The sequence below is a fragment of the Syzygium oleosum genome, unplaced genomic scaffold, assembly GCF_021117445.2.
Source record: "Syzygium oleosum isolate NSW1041296 unplaced genomic scaffold, Sole_v2.1 Sole_v2.41, whole genome shotgun sequence".
Lineage (NCBI taxonomy): Eukaryota > Viridiplantae > Streptophyta > Magnoliopsida > Myrtales > Myrtaceae > Syzygium > Syzygium oleosum.
The window spans coordinates 1,224,886-1,245,259 of NW_026607525.1; the positions used below are offsets into that span (position 1 = coordinate 1,224,886).

Below are 20,374 nucleotides of genomic sequence, written 5' to 3' on the forward strand. Positions count from 1 at the left end.
AAGAAGGTATAGATAATATATCCCGAGGGTTGGCTCTACTGGATAGGGGACGGGCTTGAGCATGTGAATCCATGTCTCGAGTTATGCCCTTACTCCGAGGAGTGCTACCGATTCCTTGTGGGCCACCTGCCCGAGCGAAGCCCGCAACTTAGCTGAACCACGGGCCAGCAGGAAGTTCATGGATTCTAGGGGATGAACAACTAATTATGCAGGCAGGATTTTTGCTTCGATCATACACAACAAGTCTATAGTTTTGTTCACACGAAGTCATGATCCGAATGAATGGCTAATGCAAATTCGATCGATCTGCTTCTACCAGTTTCAGAAGCAGATCAAGCGAGTGTAGAAGCAATTTGAGTACTTCACAGTACTCAGTAGACATCACACTCCTAATTTAAACCAGCTAATGTAGAAGAAATATTGCACGACGTGTTTATACATGAAGAACTCCATGCCTAGATAGCGGCCTTTCTCGAGAAGAAAGGAGCTCCATCGAGTTAAGTATCAGTAAGAAATTTTGGTTGCTAAAATTAAATTTTGGTTTATACATGACAAACTCCATACCGAGGAAATCATATGATGGCATAATCAAACTCAAGTCAAATTGGCTGATAGTCGTAAGTCAAAAGGCTCACATATATGTTAATGTTTTCAAAAGTATTTTCATAATCACAATCATAAAAGCTATTGTTGGCTTTTAGTAATAAAGTATTCGGGGAAAATTCGTCGAAAAAGATTATTGGGATCCTTCGACATGATTACCATGCTCGGGTAAGTCGCATAAGAAAAATGACTCCGCCGTTTCAAACATGCATCATTGGGGATCAAATTCTCTAATCAATTGGGGATGCATACACATCACACTAGGATTCATGCATTTATGTCATTACGCGACAAATCATTACACGATACTTCGCCAAGTAATATAGGTCATCACAAGGCACATCGTCACATGACAACATTCTGTCACATGTCATAGAACGTCGTCACATCACATGGTAGGTCGTGTATGCTGCATCATCATCATAATCTCAAATACAAACAAACGTACACAGGGTACAAAGAGTCATTCTAGAGGGTGTAAAATGAGGTGATCAGGAAAAATAAAAAAACCGCATTTGTATTCTCAGAAATCATTTGATAAATGAATTTAAAGGACTTACTAGAAAAAATGTGGTACTGAAGTATCATCAAAAGGGTGCTAACGCTTCCTCATGCATAACCAAACCCTCGGACAATATCTTTATTTATTTTTATTTCGAATACAAACTAGCTACTTCCACTCCGTGCTTGACAAACACACTCACTCTCACCTACAGCGACGCTGCAATATTGCAAGGATAGTGATCACCAATAAATTTTTCACTAACGAAAGCACAGCGTTCATGAAGAATAGTAGTAAAACATGTTCAAACACCACAATAGGCCTTAAGAGTTGACTCGGCCTTGAGGCCTTGCTCGGTTTGGTAGAGCCGGAGCAGATCGATTTCTTCAAAGGGCTTGAAGAGCAAGGGGTGTTGCTCGTCGACCAGCTCCCACGGGCACTTGATCACCCCTCTTCTGGTCGAGAACGAGCCGATCGAATACCTCGTCTTGGTGCCACTCATCATCACCCGGTGTGTAGGGCAGTGCAATCGGCCATTGCTCCATCCCTAGCCAACCATTCATTTCGAATTAATGTCTAATTCGCATTATCGACAAGACATTTATAGATGGACATACTTTGTCTTGCGGCTAAACTTTGGCAATGCAAACATTTTGATGACAATGTAAAATGACTCATTTTATCAATCAAAGCACTTTTTTTAATGCTTTTGGATGAATCTATATTTCTCGACCTTCAACGTGCGTTTGGTACGATAGAATGGAATGGGGAGAGAATGGAATGTTCGAAGGAATCGAATGAAATAAGTTTTAAAAAATTCTTGTGTTTGGTATGAAGGAATGAGTCGGAAAGGATATAGAAGCATCTAAAATATTTTCAAAGTATATTTTAATGAGGGGTACATTTGAATTAGTTTATACAACTATAACTTGGTGCATAGTCTTCGATGAAGTCGATCTCCATGGAGTCGTACCTACCTCCAAATTAGAAGTTATCATCGTGTGAACTCAACACTTAATCTGAATTGGAATTTTACAAGCCTTGGCATGAGAGAAGGGAAAGACACACTCACCAGAAATGACTCTCCAACCATGACTATAAAGGTGGAAGCCGAAGGTGCGACTTGAATCCACTTTCCATCCTTTGTTTGCACCTCCAAACCATTCACATGATTCTGTTGAAGTATGGTCAAGAAGTTCTTATCGCAGTGCGAGCTCCCCCTGCTCCGAGGCTCCTGAGTCATTGGCGCTTCGTATCTCATGACCCGGATCGAGTGGTTCAAGGACTTGGCATGCGAATCCAGGTATTTCTCCACGCCCAAGCTTCGAAACACCATCCTGGTGATCAGTGATTCCAACTCGGAAAGCGTCATTGCATATGAATTCAGTGTTTCACTGCATATATATTTAAGTATGTTCATATAAAGTACAATTATCCAAAAAAACAAAGCTCATAATGATAAATTATACAGCTTTAGTAAATAAAAATTTTCGAAACCAACACCAAAAGAAGAACCATATAATCAAAATTTTCTTTCCACAAGTTTTTATCACATAAATATTCGCATTTTTAAATATTTATATAATTTCAGAATACACGTGTAGCACGCCAGTTTCAGATGAAACAAATGTACCAAAATTTTGGATTTCCCTTAGGCCACATGAGATTGGCTAACTTCTGAATGCCTCCGGAGTCCAGCACGCCGGAGATACCCATTACTTCGTATGAGGTTGTTTTCCCGAGGTAACCGTGGTACGGCTTTCGAGGGTCGACGAAACGGCTCTTCGTCTCGGCCGGAAGATCGAACAAAACTTCCAATTGTTTGAAGACATCATCGTGAAGCTCAACACTGATTCTATCATATCGAGCCTCAAAACAACCGTAGTCTTCAAGTGCTTTGACAACCTCTTTTTGCACTGAATCCCACTGAGTGCTTCCTGGCTTCATGTCATATTTGCAGAACTCTATCAAGGGAAGCTTTAGAGGTGGGAGAGCACCCATGTCGGCTCTTCCTTTGTGGGTTTTGCTGTTTGTGATTGTTTTTTCGTGTGCACTTTGAAGATTTTAAAGAGGCCAATAAGGTTGCGTCCAAGATTTTTCATGTACATAAATTTATATTTTTCTATGTATACATATCTAATAATGTTGCCTTTTGTTTTTTGGTCAAGAATAATGTCAGTGCGCGATTCGGTTGGGTTTTGTCCAATTATTTGTCTACTTTACCCCTCACCATTTGACAAAGCTTCATAGTCGCCTTCAGGCTTTGGCATGACTTGCCGTGCTGAAATACTGAAATGGGAAATAATTGGAATTATCTTATTTTTGGACGCATTATGGAAAGATTAGCTTTTTCTAGATGGCTATAGATATATGTCATTCGTTGTCGCGAAGGAAAGTGACAACATAGTGCACATGGTGACACGTAAGTGTGTCCGTCTAGATCTGCATATGAAGATTGAAAATGTTCGTGCAACTGCATTAGGTTCTAATCAATAGTGGGATGATGACGGGATGATGACTTGGTGAGTGGGTATGCACTCTTAGTCGATGTGGAAGTGGGTCACAAATACGTAAAGCATGCGGGTGGAAATTCTGATACTACACGAAACCTAATTTAAACTTTTTTTAAGATATCAAAAACCCCAAATTAAACAATTTTTCAGACCCTCTTTCAACACCTTCACACACCTTCACATGTCGTACTTGTGGACTGGCTCTTCTGTATTGTCGTGATCGAAACTGTTTGAGCTATCCGTGTACTTCTGTCTTCTGTATTGTCTGATGAGTCTTACACAAATGTGGAAGATTTACGCAAAGGCAGATGCATTATCACTCTACTTATAAAGATATCTTGGCGGCGAAATATGGCATCAAAAAGTTTGAATTTCATCTTCTCGAATATCATTTTCTAGTAGAGCAGATATGTCATCTTTCTCCCAAATGCTAAAATTTAAATAGAAGCAAGTTCCTCATCCTCCTCTATTCCAAAGGAGATTAGTCAAGTTGTGAAAAGATCTCTTTAGAATAAGCAGCTAAGAATTGCTGATGTCCCAATTGGTGAGCTGCTATAAGAGATACACTTGGCTCGCATTTTCCGTAAAATTTTTCTTGTGATATAAAAAAGTCTCAAACCTGTACCTATGTGCCTTCATCAAGTTTAGTCAAATAATTTTCCAGATAAAACAACATTATTTTTATTTCACTTAAACTACGTCGAAACTCATTGACAGAGGGTAAATGGGTCACAAAGTATAAGTTTGAAACTTTTGGATACGTTACAATGCACATGGTTTGAGATTTTATCGACTTTTTTTCCTTTTTTTAATAATCGGGAGTCACGGTTGATTTCTAATACTACACGAAACTGAATTTGAACAGGATGGGACAATATGCTTAAAAGAAATCTTAACATGACTCTACACGATACAACTCGAGTTGTATCAATATTTGTAATGTATGGGGTTAGGTGACAGGGCGAGTTCACTTACCCGATCAAGGATGGCTATTCATTGAATTCACGTCAGGCCATCACTAGAATAAAGGTGAGAAAGACTTTTCAATACTATACTTCGAGGAATTACGTCGGATTGAAATCAAATTTAGCACTAGACATTTCTTAAGATGCAAGTCCCAATTATACCACCACACTATGATATTTTCTTTTTTGTAATTTACGTGGATACATCATGACAAAAGATCCAACATCTGATTTATGATCGATCTAACGAGAAATACTTACATAATAACCTGCTTGTCATATGTACTCAAAAAATTATTAAAACTAAGAAATAACGCTGAAAAAGATGGAGGCGTAAAAGGTGGAAATCATGGGCAAGGTTAATTATCTTACGAGGAGACATTAAGGAAAAAGAAAAACCCTAAGGCTCCGTTTATTTCACAAAAAATGAATAATTTAAAAAGTATTTTCCTAAAAATGAACGCTTATATTGCTTACAAAAATAAATAAAAGGAAAATATTTTCACCATCCACAAAAATGTATAGACATTAATTGTTGTCGATGATGAAAAAAAATTACTTTGGTTAATTATTTCAAACGATAATACAAGCGATCATTTTTAAGGAAAATATTTTTCAAATTATTTATTTTCCGTAAAACAAACGGAGAAATATCCCCATCGCATTTCTCTCACATAGCATTTTCCATTTTTGATTTTTTAGACCTCCAAATTTCCTCCAATGGTGAGTTAAAAATTATGGACATCACATGCATGTAAACTTAACAATATATCAATGCGGGTGATGCCCATGTTTGTAAATCCATCTGTCAGAAGAACTAATTGGAGGGAGTTTTCTCTAGCTAAAGATGAAAGAAAAAGGGGACTTGACAAACTAATGGAAGGAACTTTTTAAATTAAGGTTATAGTCTTTCGATGTCAATTATATGAAGGGCCCATTTACGAACACATTGCATCAATTATTGGAGAAGTTGGTCCATCATCACATGCATTACGTTTCAGATATCTCTTCCTTCTTGTCTTATCTTTCCAAAGAGGAAACAAAGTGGGACGACAGAGCTTCCATTGTTTTAGTCAATATGTGACGATCGTGATTGATCTCATTCTCATTATTCGAGTTGGGAAAGTTTGTTGGTGGTCAATGTGGTTCTTCTCATCATGGTAAGTTGTAAATAGTGATAAATCGCGACGAACATCGTAGGGCTTGAGTAGCTGCGTGGCGCAAAGGCAAATGACAGAATTACTCTATGATCTTTACTGACTAGGCACTGTCAAAATTACTCTAGGAAAATTATCCAAAAAATCTTAAACTTATTATACGGCAGCCAATTCAGTCCTAAACCTTTCAACATTGCCAATTCAGTCCTAAACCTTTGAAAAAGTTGCTAATTCAGTCATAAACCTTTCAATCGTGCCAATTTAGCTCTAAACCTATTAACTATTTGTCAATTTAGTCCTAAACTTTTTAACGAATTGACAATTTAGTCATTCTGGTTAATTTTGGCCGGACATTGCTGACGTGGCGGTCTAGTCGATGCTGGCCATCCTACGTGACACTGACGTGGGTAATTTTCTATATTTTAAAAAAAATTCGAATTTTTTTATTGATTATTTTACTTTTATTCTTTTTTTTTTCCTTTCTTCTTCTTCGTTGAGCCGGCAGAGGTGGCCAGCCGTTGGGGTTGCCGGCCCAGGGGTGAAGGCTACGAAGCCCTCGCTGGCCATGGGCGAGGGCGTCACTGCCGTTGCCCACCCTCGCTATGGTCGACGAGGACTTGGGAGAGGGCTCTTGATGCCCTCGCTGGTTGCAGCGAGGGCTCACCAGCGAGGGCATCAAGAGCCCTCGCTAGATCTGGCAAACGCGTCGCGACCCTCTCCCAGGTTGTCGCCGACCACAGCGAGGGCGGGCGACGGCTCTCGACGCCTTTGCTGGCCGTAGAGAGGACTCACGAGCCCTCGGAAATTCGGCGAGGGCAGGCGAGGGTTGAGACACCCTCGTTGTGGCTGACAAGGGCTTGGGCAAGGGCTCGCGACACCCTCGCTGACGGCAGCGAGGGCTCGCGAGCCCTCGCCCACGGCCCGATGGGGGTCGCCGACCCTCGCTCAGGGGCCGGCGGGGGTTGCCAGCCCTTGCCCAATGGCCGACGACTCGCCGGCTTAACAAAGAAGAAAGGAAATAAAGAAAAGAAAAGAAAAGAAAAGAATAAAAATAAACTAATCAATAAAAAAATTGAATTTTTTAAAAATATATAAAATTATCCACGTTAGTGCCACGTAGAAAGGTTAGCGCTGACTGGACCGCCATGTCAGCGATTTCCTACCAAAATTAGCCGGAATGACTAAATTAGTAATTCGTTAAAAAGTTTAGGATTAAATTGACAAATAGTCAATATGTTTATGACTAAATTGTCACGATTGAAAGGTTTAAGACTAAATTGGCAACTTTTTAAAAGGTTTAAGATTGAATTGGCAAAATTGAAAGGTTTAGGACTGAATTGATCGCCGTACAATAGGTTTAGGACTTTTTGGATTTCCTTAGAAGAGAGAGAAGAAAGAAAATTTCTTCATGAACCCCCGTTTGTTTTGTAATTTTCTTTTACAATACTTGCTTGCTAGAAGCAATCTCATCATCAACAGCCTGAAGCACATATAGCTCCGAGGATCTGCAATTGTTTCTTCTCAATACTTTTTCTGAAACTTTTCTCCTAATTTTTTCTTGGGGTGGTTCTCTGCTGGATTTATAGGGCTTGTGCATCCTCGTAGTTGCCGCTGTAGCAATTTGAAGTTACAATCTTTCCCTGAAAAGTTGAATATTTTCCTTTTTTGCCCCTCTTTCTGTGGTTTGAACAAGAGTTGACTAGTCAATGCAAGTTTTTTTGTTTTTAGTATATAGCTTTTTTTTTTAATTGGGCATGTAGCTTTTGGATAATTGGTGACTTGACTTTAACTCAAGCAATTATGACAGTTGTCTTCCTCTTCCTGCATGTCTTCTACGTGGAATACGTGGAAACAAATCAGCAATCAGGTGAAAATTGAAGCTTAATATTAATGCCGCAATCAGAAACAGCAAACCCTGCAAGCAAAGAGTTTACTTTTTGAACATTGCCATCTTATGCTTTTTTAAATATCGCACGATATGCTGACAATATATTGTTCATCAATTTGATATTTGAAAAGAGAAAAATGACCTACCTTTATTTAGTTTCTGGAACGAAATATAATAGTGAAAATGAAAGAATACGAGTGATTGGATTGATGATATATGTGTGTCTACCTTATATAAGTGTAATTTAGAACATTTTAATGTTTGAGCTCTTAGATATTTTGAAAAGCTTAAATCAAAAGCTAGTGGCCCATTTAGAAGTTTGGAGGGAATCGAAGAAAATACTCAACTCGTGAAGTTCAAATGTAGGAAGATAGGGAATTTCTTCATACTCTTATGATGAAAAATAGACCAAAATATAAGAGCCCAAACTCCTTTCACATAGGGAAGATTGATGATTAAGAATCATCATAAGGTGGCACGGTGTTTCTGTACACCAAGGTGACGACGTGACTAGTGGGCTGCAAGTGATGAGGTGCGCTTGATCTTTGGTGTTTGAATCATGGTGATTGAAGTGTTAAAATGCATGGGTGAGTTGTATTAGAATAGTCTCGCATTGAAAAATTGGTGTGGGGCGGTGCAGTTAATACATCCAGGTTGGCTCATAACTTATTAGCTCAAACTTTTGAGCGAAAGTGGATTCAACTGAAAATGCTGACAGCCTTAAACTAGCCTCTCTCTTGGTGATTTCATCAGGCAAAGGTATCGAGCCTCTGCTGCGCTCTTCCAACAGGAAATGGTGCACGAGAGAGAGAGAGAGAGACTTTGGTGAAGGTGTTTGCTGGCGATGAAAGCAAGTAAAGGAATTGGAATTTGGTGATGAAATGAGCTTTTAAGTGAATATGGGTGCAACTGAATATGTTGACATGCTCGAATTTAGCTTTCTCTTGGTGATCTCCTTAGGCAAAGGTATCGAACCTCTGCCATGCTCTTCTGATAGGAAAATGGTGCACGAAAGAGAGAGACTTTGGTGAAGATGTTTGCTGGCGATGAAAACAAGTCAAGGAATTGGAATTTAGTGATGAAAGCAAGTAAAGGAATTGTCAAATTCCAATCGAATTTGGAGATGAGCAGGATGCTGGCGGATGGTGGAATCTAAGTGAACAAGCGGAGAAAGTAACGAAGAATGGGATGCAGCGATGGAACGAAGGAAAAGAAAAGAGATGTTATACTATAGATAGGATTTCAGCGTAATCGTCCCTAACTAGATGCATAAATGGCAATGTTTACAAATATAATTTTAGGTCGATATTCTGTCAAAATTAGTCTAGAAAATTAGAAATTTATTGTCACTATACAGAAATCAAAATACAGTCTTAAGTAAATCTAGTCATTACTCTGCTAAATTTACCATTCTTGCGTAAGTAAATCCCTAACTAGATAAGACTAACCCTAGTCTCATAGACAAATCGTATGGCGACAAAATCAAACTCAAGTTGAATTGATTTATAATCGAAAATCCAAGGGCTCACATCTACTCATGTTTCCAAAATTATTTTTAAAATCACAATCGTTAAACAATTGTAAGCTTTCGAAGTCAAGCATTATGGAAAACCGGTCAAAAGGGATTATTTACCTCATCCGATATAATTAATGCCCAAATAAGCCATATAAGAAAAATGAATCCACCACTTCAAAACATGCATCATTAAGGATCAAATCATTTAGTCAAATTGACATGCAGACACATCACACTAATAGACATCATTACATGAGACGTCTTCACGTGACACAACACGTAAGAAAAATCAGAAAAAATAAAAAATTTTAATATATTATCCATGTCTTCCGGTAAAAATTGACTAGAATGATTAAATTGACAAATCATCAAAATATTTACAATTGAATTGATAAATTGTAAAAAGGTTTAGAATTAGATTAGTCAAATTAAAAGGTTTAATATCGAATTGGCAAATCCAAAAAAAAATATAGGACTTTTTTTTTTTGCTAGATTTCTTCTTTATTGGTTACTGTGACTAATATTTTAACCCATCATTTGGCATGTCGCTGGATCATTAATTGTTTCGACTGGATTACTTTAGCACTCTAGTTCGTTGGATTGTGGCATGTCTCAAAGGTGTAAGCATATAATATTGGGGTTGGGAAAAGAGACCTAGCTTCACATTTAATGCCGAATTCAGCAGTGGCGCATTTTTTTTTAATCAAAGAAACATTTTATTTATTTCCATGGATATACAATAGAGATACGCAGTTCAATTGCAAACCAAAACAACAAAACAAGTTCCAAATAAGAAGATGAATCATCATAACAAGGTTATGGGTCATACGTTCAAAGAGCAGATCTGGAACATTCTCAAATCAAAATTGACAGCCGATCACCGAACTCGCCTTTAGTAATAAGCACGCACCAAGATCTTCATTTGTTGATACGGCTTTGCCTTTTGGCGGTTCGTGTCTAGTTTCAGCGTGCCCAACACGATCGTCGTGTAGAGTAAAAAGGTTAAACCCACACAGATCTGACACATATGATAGCGAAACCTTTGCAAAGCTCCTCTAATCTCCTTCAAAACTAGACTTGTACACCAACGAAACCCGAGGAAAGCGAAACCCCGACATCATATACGCACAAAAACCCCAAATCCAAACTAGATCGGGATATAAATCTCCCCGAAACAGGAGAGAGAAACTTCTAAATCTAAACTAGATCATAAGGGAAAAAGCTCATCAAAACAGGAGGAAAGCAAGAGATAGATAACATAGAACCAAATCAGCCAAAGAAAAAGGAAAAATGGAGGAGAGAGAGAGATCTAGCTCAAACCCTCCCCTCCATAGAGGTTGAAGAAAAAGGTTGTGCAAATATAGAAAGGAGAGAGAGGAGAGAACTCTAGAGAGGAGAGGGAGAAAGTGTTAGTCCTTGCAATAGCGATTCTTTGCAAGCAAAGATAAGATGCAAATTTGTCATTGGGTCTGTGTAGTGAGACATCACCTAGCACAAGCAATGTTGTTCGTGTCTTGAATTAGCCATTGCTTGTTGAGTCAGCTCGTTTTGAAGTCTTATGGCAGTTCAAAGTCATTTATTAAGTAGCTAACTAGCCATTTTCAATTACAGAAATGGAAAACGATTGGAATTATCTTATTTTCTGCAAATTTTATGGATCGAATAGCTTCCCTAGATGGCTATTGATATTCATCATGCGTTCTCGTGAAGGAAACTAAATTTTATATTGCACATATTGACGCATGCATGTACTGGATCCGGACATATGAAGTTGAAATTGTTAGTGCAACTGCATTTCTTACATTATTTTTAGGACTTATTGAATTCTGAACAATAGGTTTTTGACTGATCAGCAATTTTGTCTGTTGAACTTTGAGATAGCTCACTTGACGAGGCAATGGGTCTATAGCAAAAAATATAGGGTTAATATTGCGAAAAACCCCAAATTGATACGTTTGTGACAATTTTACTCTAAACTAATTTTTTTACCACAAAAAACTCCAAACTGGTAGAAATGTGACAAATTTACCATCAGTTTATTTCCGTTAAATTTTACTGTCAAATTGCTTTGTTAAATGACATGCGGCAATTGATGGATGTATCAATTTTGTGTTTTATCCTCCGTTTGTCATAGGCGTACCAATTTATGATTTTTTGTGATATTAATTCAATTTAATGGAAACTAACAGAAGGTAAATTTGTCATATATGTACTGGTTCGGGGTTTTTGGTGGTTAAAAAACTAGTTTAGGGTAAATTTATCACAGGTGTACCAGTTTGGGGTTTTTCATGGTCAAAAAATTAGTTTGGAGTAAAATTATCATAAGAGTACCGGTTTGGAATTTTCGTGGTATTAACCCAAAAATATATGATAAAGCAATAAAATAAACATAATAAATGAATCAAATCGAATACCAAATTTACTCTTTTCTGTGAGTGGGACCTACCTCACAGGAGAGCAATACAATATTTCACTATAAATCGAGTGATACAATGTATATTATAATCATAAATGAGTTACACAAGATTTTCACAGTTTCAAATTCTTGCAATGTGATTCACAAGCAAGCACGCGATTAATTGTCTCGGAAAGAAGTTTTTTTGGATGCAACTTACAAAGATGACTCACTTCTTATATAGAAAAGATTTAGATCCACAATAGGAAATCTACTCAAATTAGGAATCCAACTCAAACTAGGAAATCTACCTAGATTAGGTTTCCTTGACGGGATCAACTCGAGATATATGTTCAATAAGGTCGAAGCGCTTTACTCAAGGAATCAGTCCTCTATGATTTATTGAGATGAAAGACGTGTTCATAGAGACCTTCTGTGGCTCCTATATAAAAGTACAATTAACGTGAGCCAACCTTATTTCATTTACACCAAAACCTCCTTTTTTGAAATTTTTTTGTAAGTATTAGAATGCTTTCTGCTGCTAGTGGGAAATAATTGAAGAGTTCTTTTCCTTAGAAGAGAGAAACGAAAGGAAATATCTTCATGAACACCCATTTCTTTGTCATGTTCTTTTACAATACTTGCTTGGTAAAAGCAATCTCATTACCAACAGCTTGAAGCACATATAGCTCCGAGAATCTGTAATTAAGTTAGATGATTACAACCTAAACAAGCTCGGGGAAAGAAAGGAAAACCTCTCAAATATTGAGCGACCGTCCACTCAATTAATTATTAACGATGGTAAAACATATGTCTTCAAAACTTGACTCGCGATTGATTGATGGGGCAACAGGACACACGATGCTTCGAAAGCACCTCGATTTCAAATTCTGTAAAAAGTATCCATCGCTGAAGCTCCATTTTCGCCCTCTTTGGTGTTGTAGATGCGGGAGAGTCCAGCAACATCAAAGGGCTTAAAAAGCAAAGAGTGTTGGTCGTCCACAAGCTCATCAGGACACTGAACTGTGCCTTGATCGGAAGAGAAGAGTCCTATGGAATATCGTCGCTCGTGCCCGCTCACCCTTACACGGTGACGAGGGCTGTGTAATCTCCCATTGCTCCATCCCTGCATGCAAAAACGATAAAGGGAGAGGCTCACAATGATCAAGGCCAATTATCCAGAAGACTATATCGGATGAGACTTCTATTTCACCAGAAGCTAGTATCAATCTCGCCCTATCGATAGCGCATTCAACCAGTCGAATCTATGGTGCACATGGCGACGGGTCAATAAGAATTTCACAAAGAAATTAGCTTTAACGTTGTAATTCTAGCAATTGGCAGACGTGATGATCAAACCAAGAAATATAAAAAATAATTTAGAATTGATATGTAAAGTCATGTGCCCGAATTCTTGTTCGATATGCTTATAGCATGTTGCCTACTTTTTGACCCAAATTCAATAGAGAGAGATAGTGGGGTGCGGGGACTCACGTAGAATGACTCCCCAGTGAGGACAATGAAAGAGCAAGCTGAGGAAGGGGCGACCTCAATCCAACGTCCGTCCTTAGTTTGCATTTCCAATCCGTTCACATGATTTTGGTGAAGTATGGTCACGAAGTTCGCGTCCTGATGGCACGTAGTGTCGGGCTTCTTGGACTCGTCGTTCCCGGGAGGTGCATATCCCATGAGACGGAAATTGTATTTGACCGACCTGGCCAGCGAATCCACGTACTTGTCTACGCCCAAGCTTCCCAAAACCAGCTTCCTCACCAGTGAATCCAACTCCAAAACCCTCGTAACATACGTATTCATTGTCTCACTGCATGTTCATGACAAAAGCACATAGCGAAAGATGATTCACCATCGTATAAGACGATTCATTTTAGATTTCTTGTCCCAAAGTAATTGAATCGATTATCGATTCAAACTCGCATTACTGCATCAAACTGCTATTAGTGATCCATTCGATATAAAAAAATAATAATAAAATAAAAATAAAAATAAAACATTAATCTGTTGACACTTGCTGAATGGGAATCGATAATCTAATCAAGTTACAATAAAAACCATCAATAAAAAGGAATTACCAAAATCTTGTGTTTCCCTCCGGCCACATGAGATCCGCTAATCTTTTGATCGAACCAGAGTTGGGGGCGTAGTCCATTCCAAATACCTCATAGGGAGGCGCATGAGGAGGGTTCGTGTGGTAGCCATCGAACTGCTTCTCCGGGACAACAAACCGGCGCTTCACATCGATAGGAAGCTCGAGCAATTCCTCCAATTCTTGGAACAAATCATTGTGAAGCTCCAAGGTCATCTTATCATACAAAGCTTCGAAGCAACCGAATTCTTCAAGGGCTCGTCAGACTTGACATCGTAAGGAGTCCCATCGACCCGTCCCTGGCTTCGAGCCATCTAATTTGGACAGATCTATCAGGGGAAGCTTCAGTGCTGGAATAGAGCTCATGATTAATTTGTCTTTCTTTCTAAAACTTCTCTCCTGTTTTGTTCTTGGGGTGGTTCTGTGCTGGATTTATAGGGCTTGTGCATCCTCGTAGTTGCCGCTGTAGCAATTTTAGAGTTACAATCTTTCCATGAAGAGTTGATTTTTTTCCTTTCTTGCCCCTCTTTCTGTGGTTTAAACAAGAGTTGACTAGTCAATGCTAGTTATATTTTTTGGGCATATAGCTTTTGGATAGTTAGGGTGTGTTTGGTAACCTTTCTGTTTTCGAAAATAATTTCTGCTAAAAAATAATTCTTTTTTATTCCATTCCTGAAAATAATTTCTAAGCCTTTGAAGGCGTTTGGTAACTGCCCAAAATTTCTATTCTTGGAATAGAAAAAGAATAGAAATGCGTCTGTTAACTGCACAAAATTTCCTTTTAGTAATAATATTCTGAATTTTTTAATATTTCTTTCTTTTTTTTCTTCTTCTTCTTCCCCTTCCGTGGCTCATGGCCAGGTTGCCGGTGCCGGCAGCTTGTGGCTTGGGCGAGGGCGCCTAGCGACCTGAGCAATGGCTGCCCTCGGTGGCCTAGGTGAGGGCGGTCCTCACCCAGGCCACGAGCCGCCCTCGCCAGATTTGGCAAAGGCGGCAATGAGGGTAGCCCATGCCATATTTGGCGAGGGTCTAACCGTCGCCCTCGCCGGCCCTGGCCTATGGTCGGTCGCCGGTGGCCGACTGACGGCGACCGGCTACAGGCCAGGAAGAAAACGAAGAAGAAAACCAAGAAGAAGAAGAAGAAGAAATTTATTTTCCATTTTTTATTCTTATTCCTAGAATCAAGAAGCAGCTTTTTTTTTGCTTTTTGATTATGTTCCAAAACCGATTCCGAGAACAAATTTTGTGCAAATTTGTGCCTGAGAACTAAAAATTTACCAAACAGATTTTTGTTCCGAAACTGATTACGAGAACAAAAGATTAGAATCAGTTACTAAATGCACAGTTAGTGACTTGACTGTAACTCAAGCAATGATGTAGGCTGTCTTCCTATTCCGGTATGTCTTCCATGGGGAATACATGGAAACAAATCAGTAGTAAGGTCAAACTTGAAGCCTAATATTAATGCCACACTCAGAAACAGCAAACCCTGCAAGCAAAGAAATAACTCTTACTTTTTGAATATTACTATGTTATTATCTTTTAAAATATCGCATGATATGCTGACAATAAATCATTCATCAATTAAATATTGATATTTATAAAATTGGAAGAATACGAGTGATTGGATTAAGGATATAACAGTGTGCACTTTATATAAGTGTAATTTAGAACATTTTAATGTTTGAGCTCTTAGATATTTTGAAAAGCTTAAATCAAAAGCTAGTGGCCCATTTAGAGGTTTGGAGGGAATCAAAGAATGTACGCAACTCGTGAAGTTCAATCGCAGGAGAATAGGGAATTTCTTCACACTCTTATGATGAAGAATAGACCAAAAGAGCCCAAACTCCTTTCAGCTAGGGAAGATTGATGATTAAGAATCATCATAAGGTAGCACGATGTTGCTGTGCACCAAGGTGATGACGAGACTTGTGGGCTGCAAATGATGAGGCACGCTCGATCTTTGGTGTTCAAATCATGGCGATTGAAGTGTTGAAATGCACGTATGAGTTGGGTTAAAATAGTCTCGCATCAGAAAATTAATGTGGGGTGGAGCAGTTAATATATCTAGGTTGACTTACAATTTATTAGTTCGAGTTTTTGAGTGAAAGTGGATTCAACTGAATATGTTGATAGGCTCAGACTTGACTCTCTCTTGGTAATCTCCTCAGGCAAAAGTATCGACCCTTTGCCGTGCTCTCCCAATAGGAAAATGGTGCATGAAAGAGAGAGATTTTGGTGAAGCTGTTTGCTGGCGATAAAAGCAATTAAAGGAATTGTCAAATTCCAATTGAATTTGGAGATGAGCAGGACGCGAGGTGAACGGCGGAGTCTAAGTGAAGAAGCGGAGAAAGTGACAAAGGATGGGACGCAGCGATGGAACCAAGTAAAAGAAAAGAGATGTTATGCTATAGATAGGATTTCATCATAATCGTCCCGGACTAGATGCATAAATGACAATGTTTAAAAATATTATTTAGGTCGATGTTCTGTCAAAATTAGTGTAGAAAATTAGAATTTTATCGTCACTCTACAGAGATAAAAATACAGTCTTAAGTAAATCTAGTTGTTACTCCGCTAAATTTACCATTTTTGCGTAAGTAAATCCCTATCTAAATAAGACTAACCATTGTCTCATAGACAAATCATATTGCGATAAAATCAAACTCAAGTCGAATTGGCTTATAGTCAAAAATCCAGGGGCTCATGTCTGCTCGCATTTTGAAAAATATTTTTCGAATCACAATCATAAAGCAATTGTAAGAGCATTATGAAAAAAATCGGTTGAAAGGGATTATTTTCCTCATCCGACATAATTAACGCCCAAATAAGCCATTAAAGGAAATTGACTCCACCACTTCAAAACATGCATCATTAAGGATCAAATCATTTAGTCAAATGGACATGCATACACATCACAATAATAGACATCATTACATGGCACGTCATCATATGACACAACACATCAGAAAATTCAGAAAATTTTTAAAATTTTTAAATATTATCCACGTCAATAATTTATATCAAAAATTAGCTAGAAGAATTAAATCGGTAAATCGTCAAAATGTTTAGGACTGAATTGGCAAATCATCGAAATGTTTAAGATTAAATTGGCCAAATTAAAATGTTTAGGACTGAATTTACTTGTTATTGTGACTAATATTTTAACCCATCACTTGGCATGTTGCTGGATCATTAATTGTATTATGTATGCAGCAATAGAGTGGTTGGGGAAGGAGACCATCTTCACATCTAATGCCGAATTCAGCAGTGGCGATTCTTTGCAAGCAAAGATAAGATGCAAATTTTGTCATTGGGTCTATGTGCAGTGAGACATCACCTAGCACAAGCAATGTCGTTCGTGTCTTGAAATAGCCATTGCTTGTTGGGTTAGCTCGTTTTAAAGTCTTATGGCAGTTCAAAGTCATTTCATTAAGTAGCTGACTTGCCATTTTCAAATACAGAAATGGAAAACGATTGGAGTTATCTTATTTTCTGCACATTTTATGGATAGAGTAGCTTCCCTAGATGGCTATAGATATTCATCATGCGTTCTCGTGAAGGAAACTAAATTTTATATTGCATATATTGACGCATGCATGTACTGGATCCGGACATATGAAGTTGAAATTGTTAGTGCAACTGCATTTCTTAGGTTATTTTAGGACTAATTGAATTCTGTACAACAGGTGTTTGACTGATCATCAATTTTTTATGTTTAACTTTGAGATGGCTCGCTTGACGAGGCAATGGGTCTAAAGCAAAATATATATTATCAAGCAATAAAATAAATATAATAAAGGAATCAAATTGGATACCGAATTTACTTGGTTGGGTCAGTGGGACCTACCTCACGGGAGAGCAGAACAACATTCCACTATAAATCGAGTGATACAACGGATATTATAATCACACTCGAGTTATACAAATACTCACAGTGTTTCCCAACTTTTAATTATGCCCCCCTCATGATTTCTCGCAAAACAATCTCTTAGTTTCACAGATGAGTTACATTATTTTCACGGCTTCAAATTCTCGCGATGTGATTCACGAGCAAGCACACAATTGATTGTCAAGTAAAGAAGTTTCTTTTGGATGCATTTTACAAAGTTGACTCCCTTCTTATACAGTTATACAGAACAGATTTAGATCCAAAACAGGAAATCTATTTAAATTAGGAAATCTACCTGGATCGGGTTATTTTCATGGGATCAACTGGAGACATATTTTCAACAAGCTCTAAGTGCTTTACTAAGGCATCAGTCCTCCAAGAGTTATTGAGATGAAAGATGTGTTTATCTCCCATATAATAGTACAATTAACGTGAGCCAACCTTATTTCATTTACACCAAGACCTCTTTTTTGAAATTTTTTGTAAGCAGTAGAATCCTTTTTGCTGCTAGTGGGAAATAATTAAAGAGTTCTTTTACTCAGAACAGAGAAAAGAAAGGAAATTTCTTCATGAACACCCATTTCTTTGTCATTTTCTTTTACAATACTTGCTTGCTAGGAGCAATCTCATTATCAACAGCCTGAAACACATATAGCTTCGAGGATCTGTAATTAAGTCAGATGATTACAACCTAAACATGCTCTAAAAGGGGAAAGAAAGGACAACCTGATAGGCTTCTCAAATATTGATCGACCGTCTACTCAATTAATTATTAACGACGGTAAAACATATGCCTTAAGACTTGACTCGCAATTGATTGATAGGGCAACAGGACACGCGATGCTTCCAAAGCACCTCGATTTCAAATTCTGTAAAAAGTATCCATTGCCGAAGCTCCATTTTGGCCCTCTTTTGTCTTGTAGATGCGGGAGAGACCGGTTGCATCAAAGGGCTTAAAAAGCAAAGGGTGTTGCTCGTCTACAAGCTCTTCAGGACATTGAACCGTTCCTTGGTCGGTAGAGAACAATCCTATTGAATATCTTGGATCGTGCCCGCTCATCATTACACGGTGACAAGGGCTGTGTAATCTCCCGTTGCTCCATCCCTGCGTGCAAAAAGAAGAAAGGGAGAGGCTCACAATGATCAAGGCCAATTATCGAGAAGATTATATCGGACAAGACGTCTTATCTCACCACAAGTTAGCATCAATCTCGCTGTATCGATAAGCATTCAACCATTTGAATCTGTGGTTCACTCGGCGACCGGGTCAATAAGGATTTCACAAAGAAATCAGCTTTAAAGTCTTAATTCTAGCTATTGCCAGAGGTGATGATCAATAATATAAATATAAACAACAATTTACAATTAATACGTAAAGTCATGCGCTCGAATTCTTGGTCGATGCTTATAGCATGTTACCTACTTTTTGAACCAAATTCAATAGAAAGAGAGGGTGGTGGGGGTACTCAAGTAGAAGGACTCCCCAGTGAGGACAATGAAAGAGGAAGCTGAGGAAGGGGCGACCTCGATCCAATGTCCGTCCTTAGTTTGCACTTCTAATCCATTCACATGATTTTGATGAAGTATGGTCACGAAGTTCGCGTCCCGATGGCACGTAGTCCCGGGCTTCTTGGACTCCTCGGTCCCAGGAGCTGGATATCTCATGAGACGGAAATTGTATTTGACCGACTTGGCTAGCGATTCCAAGTACTTTGTCTACGCCCAAGCTTCCAAAAACCAGCTTCCTCACCAGTGAATCCAACTCCAAAACCCTCGTAACATACGTATTCATTGTCTCACTGCATGTTCATAAAAAAGGCACACATCAAAACTACAGTTTCCATATATAGGGGTGTAAATTGGCATCTTCACGTTGTATGTGTTTTTATGTACATTGCCGTGTAAGATGATTCATTTTAGATTTTCTTCTTGCATCAAAGCAGTTGAAATTCAAATTTGCGTCGTTAGTGATCCATTTGATAAACATTAATATCTTAACACTTCCTTAATGGGAACCGATAATATAATTACCAGTCATAAAAAAAAGGATTACCAAAATCTTGTGTTTCCTTCCGGCCACATGAGATCCTTTAAATTTTCGATCGAGCCTGAGTTGGGGGTGTAGTCCACTCCAAATGCCTCGTGGCGAGGAAGATTTGCAAGGTAGCCAAAATATGGCTTATTTGGGACATAGAACCGGCGCTTCACATCTGTCGGAAGCTTGAGCAATTTCTCCAATTCTTGAAATACATCATTGTGAAGCTTCGAGGTCATCTTATCATACAAAGCTTCGAAGCAACCGAATTCTTCAAGGGCTCGTCGGACTTGACTTTGCAAGGAGTCCCGTCGACCCGTCCCTGGCTTCGAGCAATGGAATTCGGACAGATCTATCAAGGGGAGCTTCGGTGTTGAAATAGATCTCATGATTAATGTGTTTCTTCTGATTACTTTTTCTGAAAATTCTCTCCTGTGTTTTTTCTTGGGGTGGTTCTCTGCTGGATTTATAGGGCTTGTGCGTCCTCGTGGTAGCCAACGTAACAATTTTATAGTTACGATCTTTCCATGAAGAGTTGATTATTTTCCTTTTTTCACACCTCCTTTTGTGGATTAAACTAGAGCTGACTAGTCAATGCAAAGTTTTTTTTTGGGCATATAGCTTTTGGATAGTTAGTGACTTGACTTTAACTCAAGCAATGGTGACGGTTGTCTTCCTCTTCCGGCAAGTCTTCTACGGGGAATACATGGAAACAAATCAGCAGTAAGGTGAAAATTGAAGCCTAATATTAATGCCACCATCAGAAACAGCAGCCCCTGCAGGCAAAGAAATAAATCTTACATT

At 38.6% G+C, this 20,374-nt stretch overlaps 1 protein-coding gene and 2 pseudogenes across 1 annotated transcript; all 3 read right to left on the minus strand.

Annotated features, from left to right (window-relative positions):
* Nucleotides 1-1,217: 1,217 nt before the first annotated feature.
* LOC115664380 (probable inactive 2-oxoglutarate-dependent dioxygenase AOP2) lies at nucleotides 1,218-3,152 on the minus strand. The gene is made up of 3 exons (XM_030586315.2): nucleotides 2,739-3,152; nucleotides 2,178-2,499; nucleotides 1,218-1,652 (listed from the first exon to the last, which is right to left on the minus strand). Exons 1-3 carry the CDS (start codon nucleotides 3,104-3,106, stop codon nucleotides 1,410-1,412), a joined length of 933 nt encoding a protein of 310 aa, XP_030442175.1. The 5' UTR covers nucleotides 3,107-3,152; the 3' UTR covers nucleotides 1,218-1,409.
* Nucleotides 3,153-12,345: 9,193 nt separating this feature from the next.
* LOC130136013 (probable 2-oxoglutarate-dependent dioxygenase AOP1) lies at nucleotides 12,346-14,009 on the minus strand (annotated as a pseudogene).
* Nucleotides 14,010-18,397: 4,388 nt separating this feature from the next.
* LOC130136015 (2-oxoglutarate-dependent dioxygenase AOP2-like) lies at nucleotides 18,398-19,959 on the minus strand (annotated as a pseudogene).
* Nucleotides 19,960-20,374: the final 415 nt, after the last annotated feature.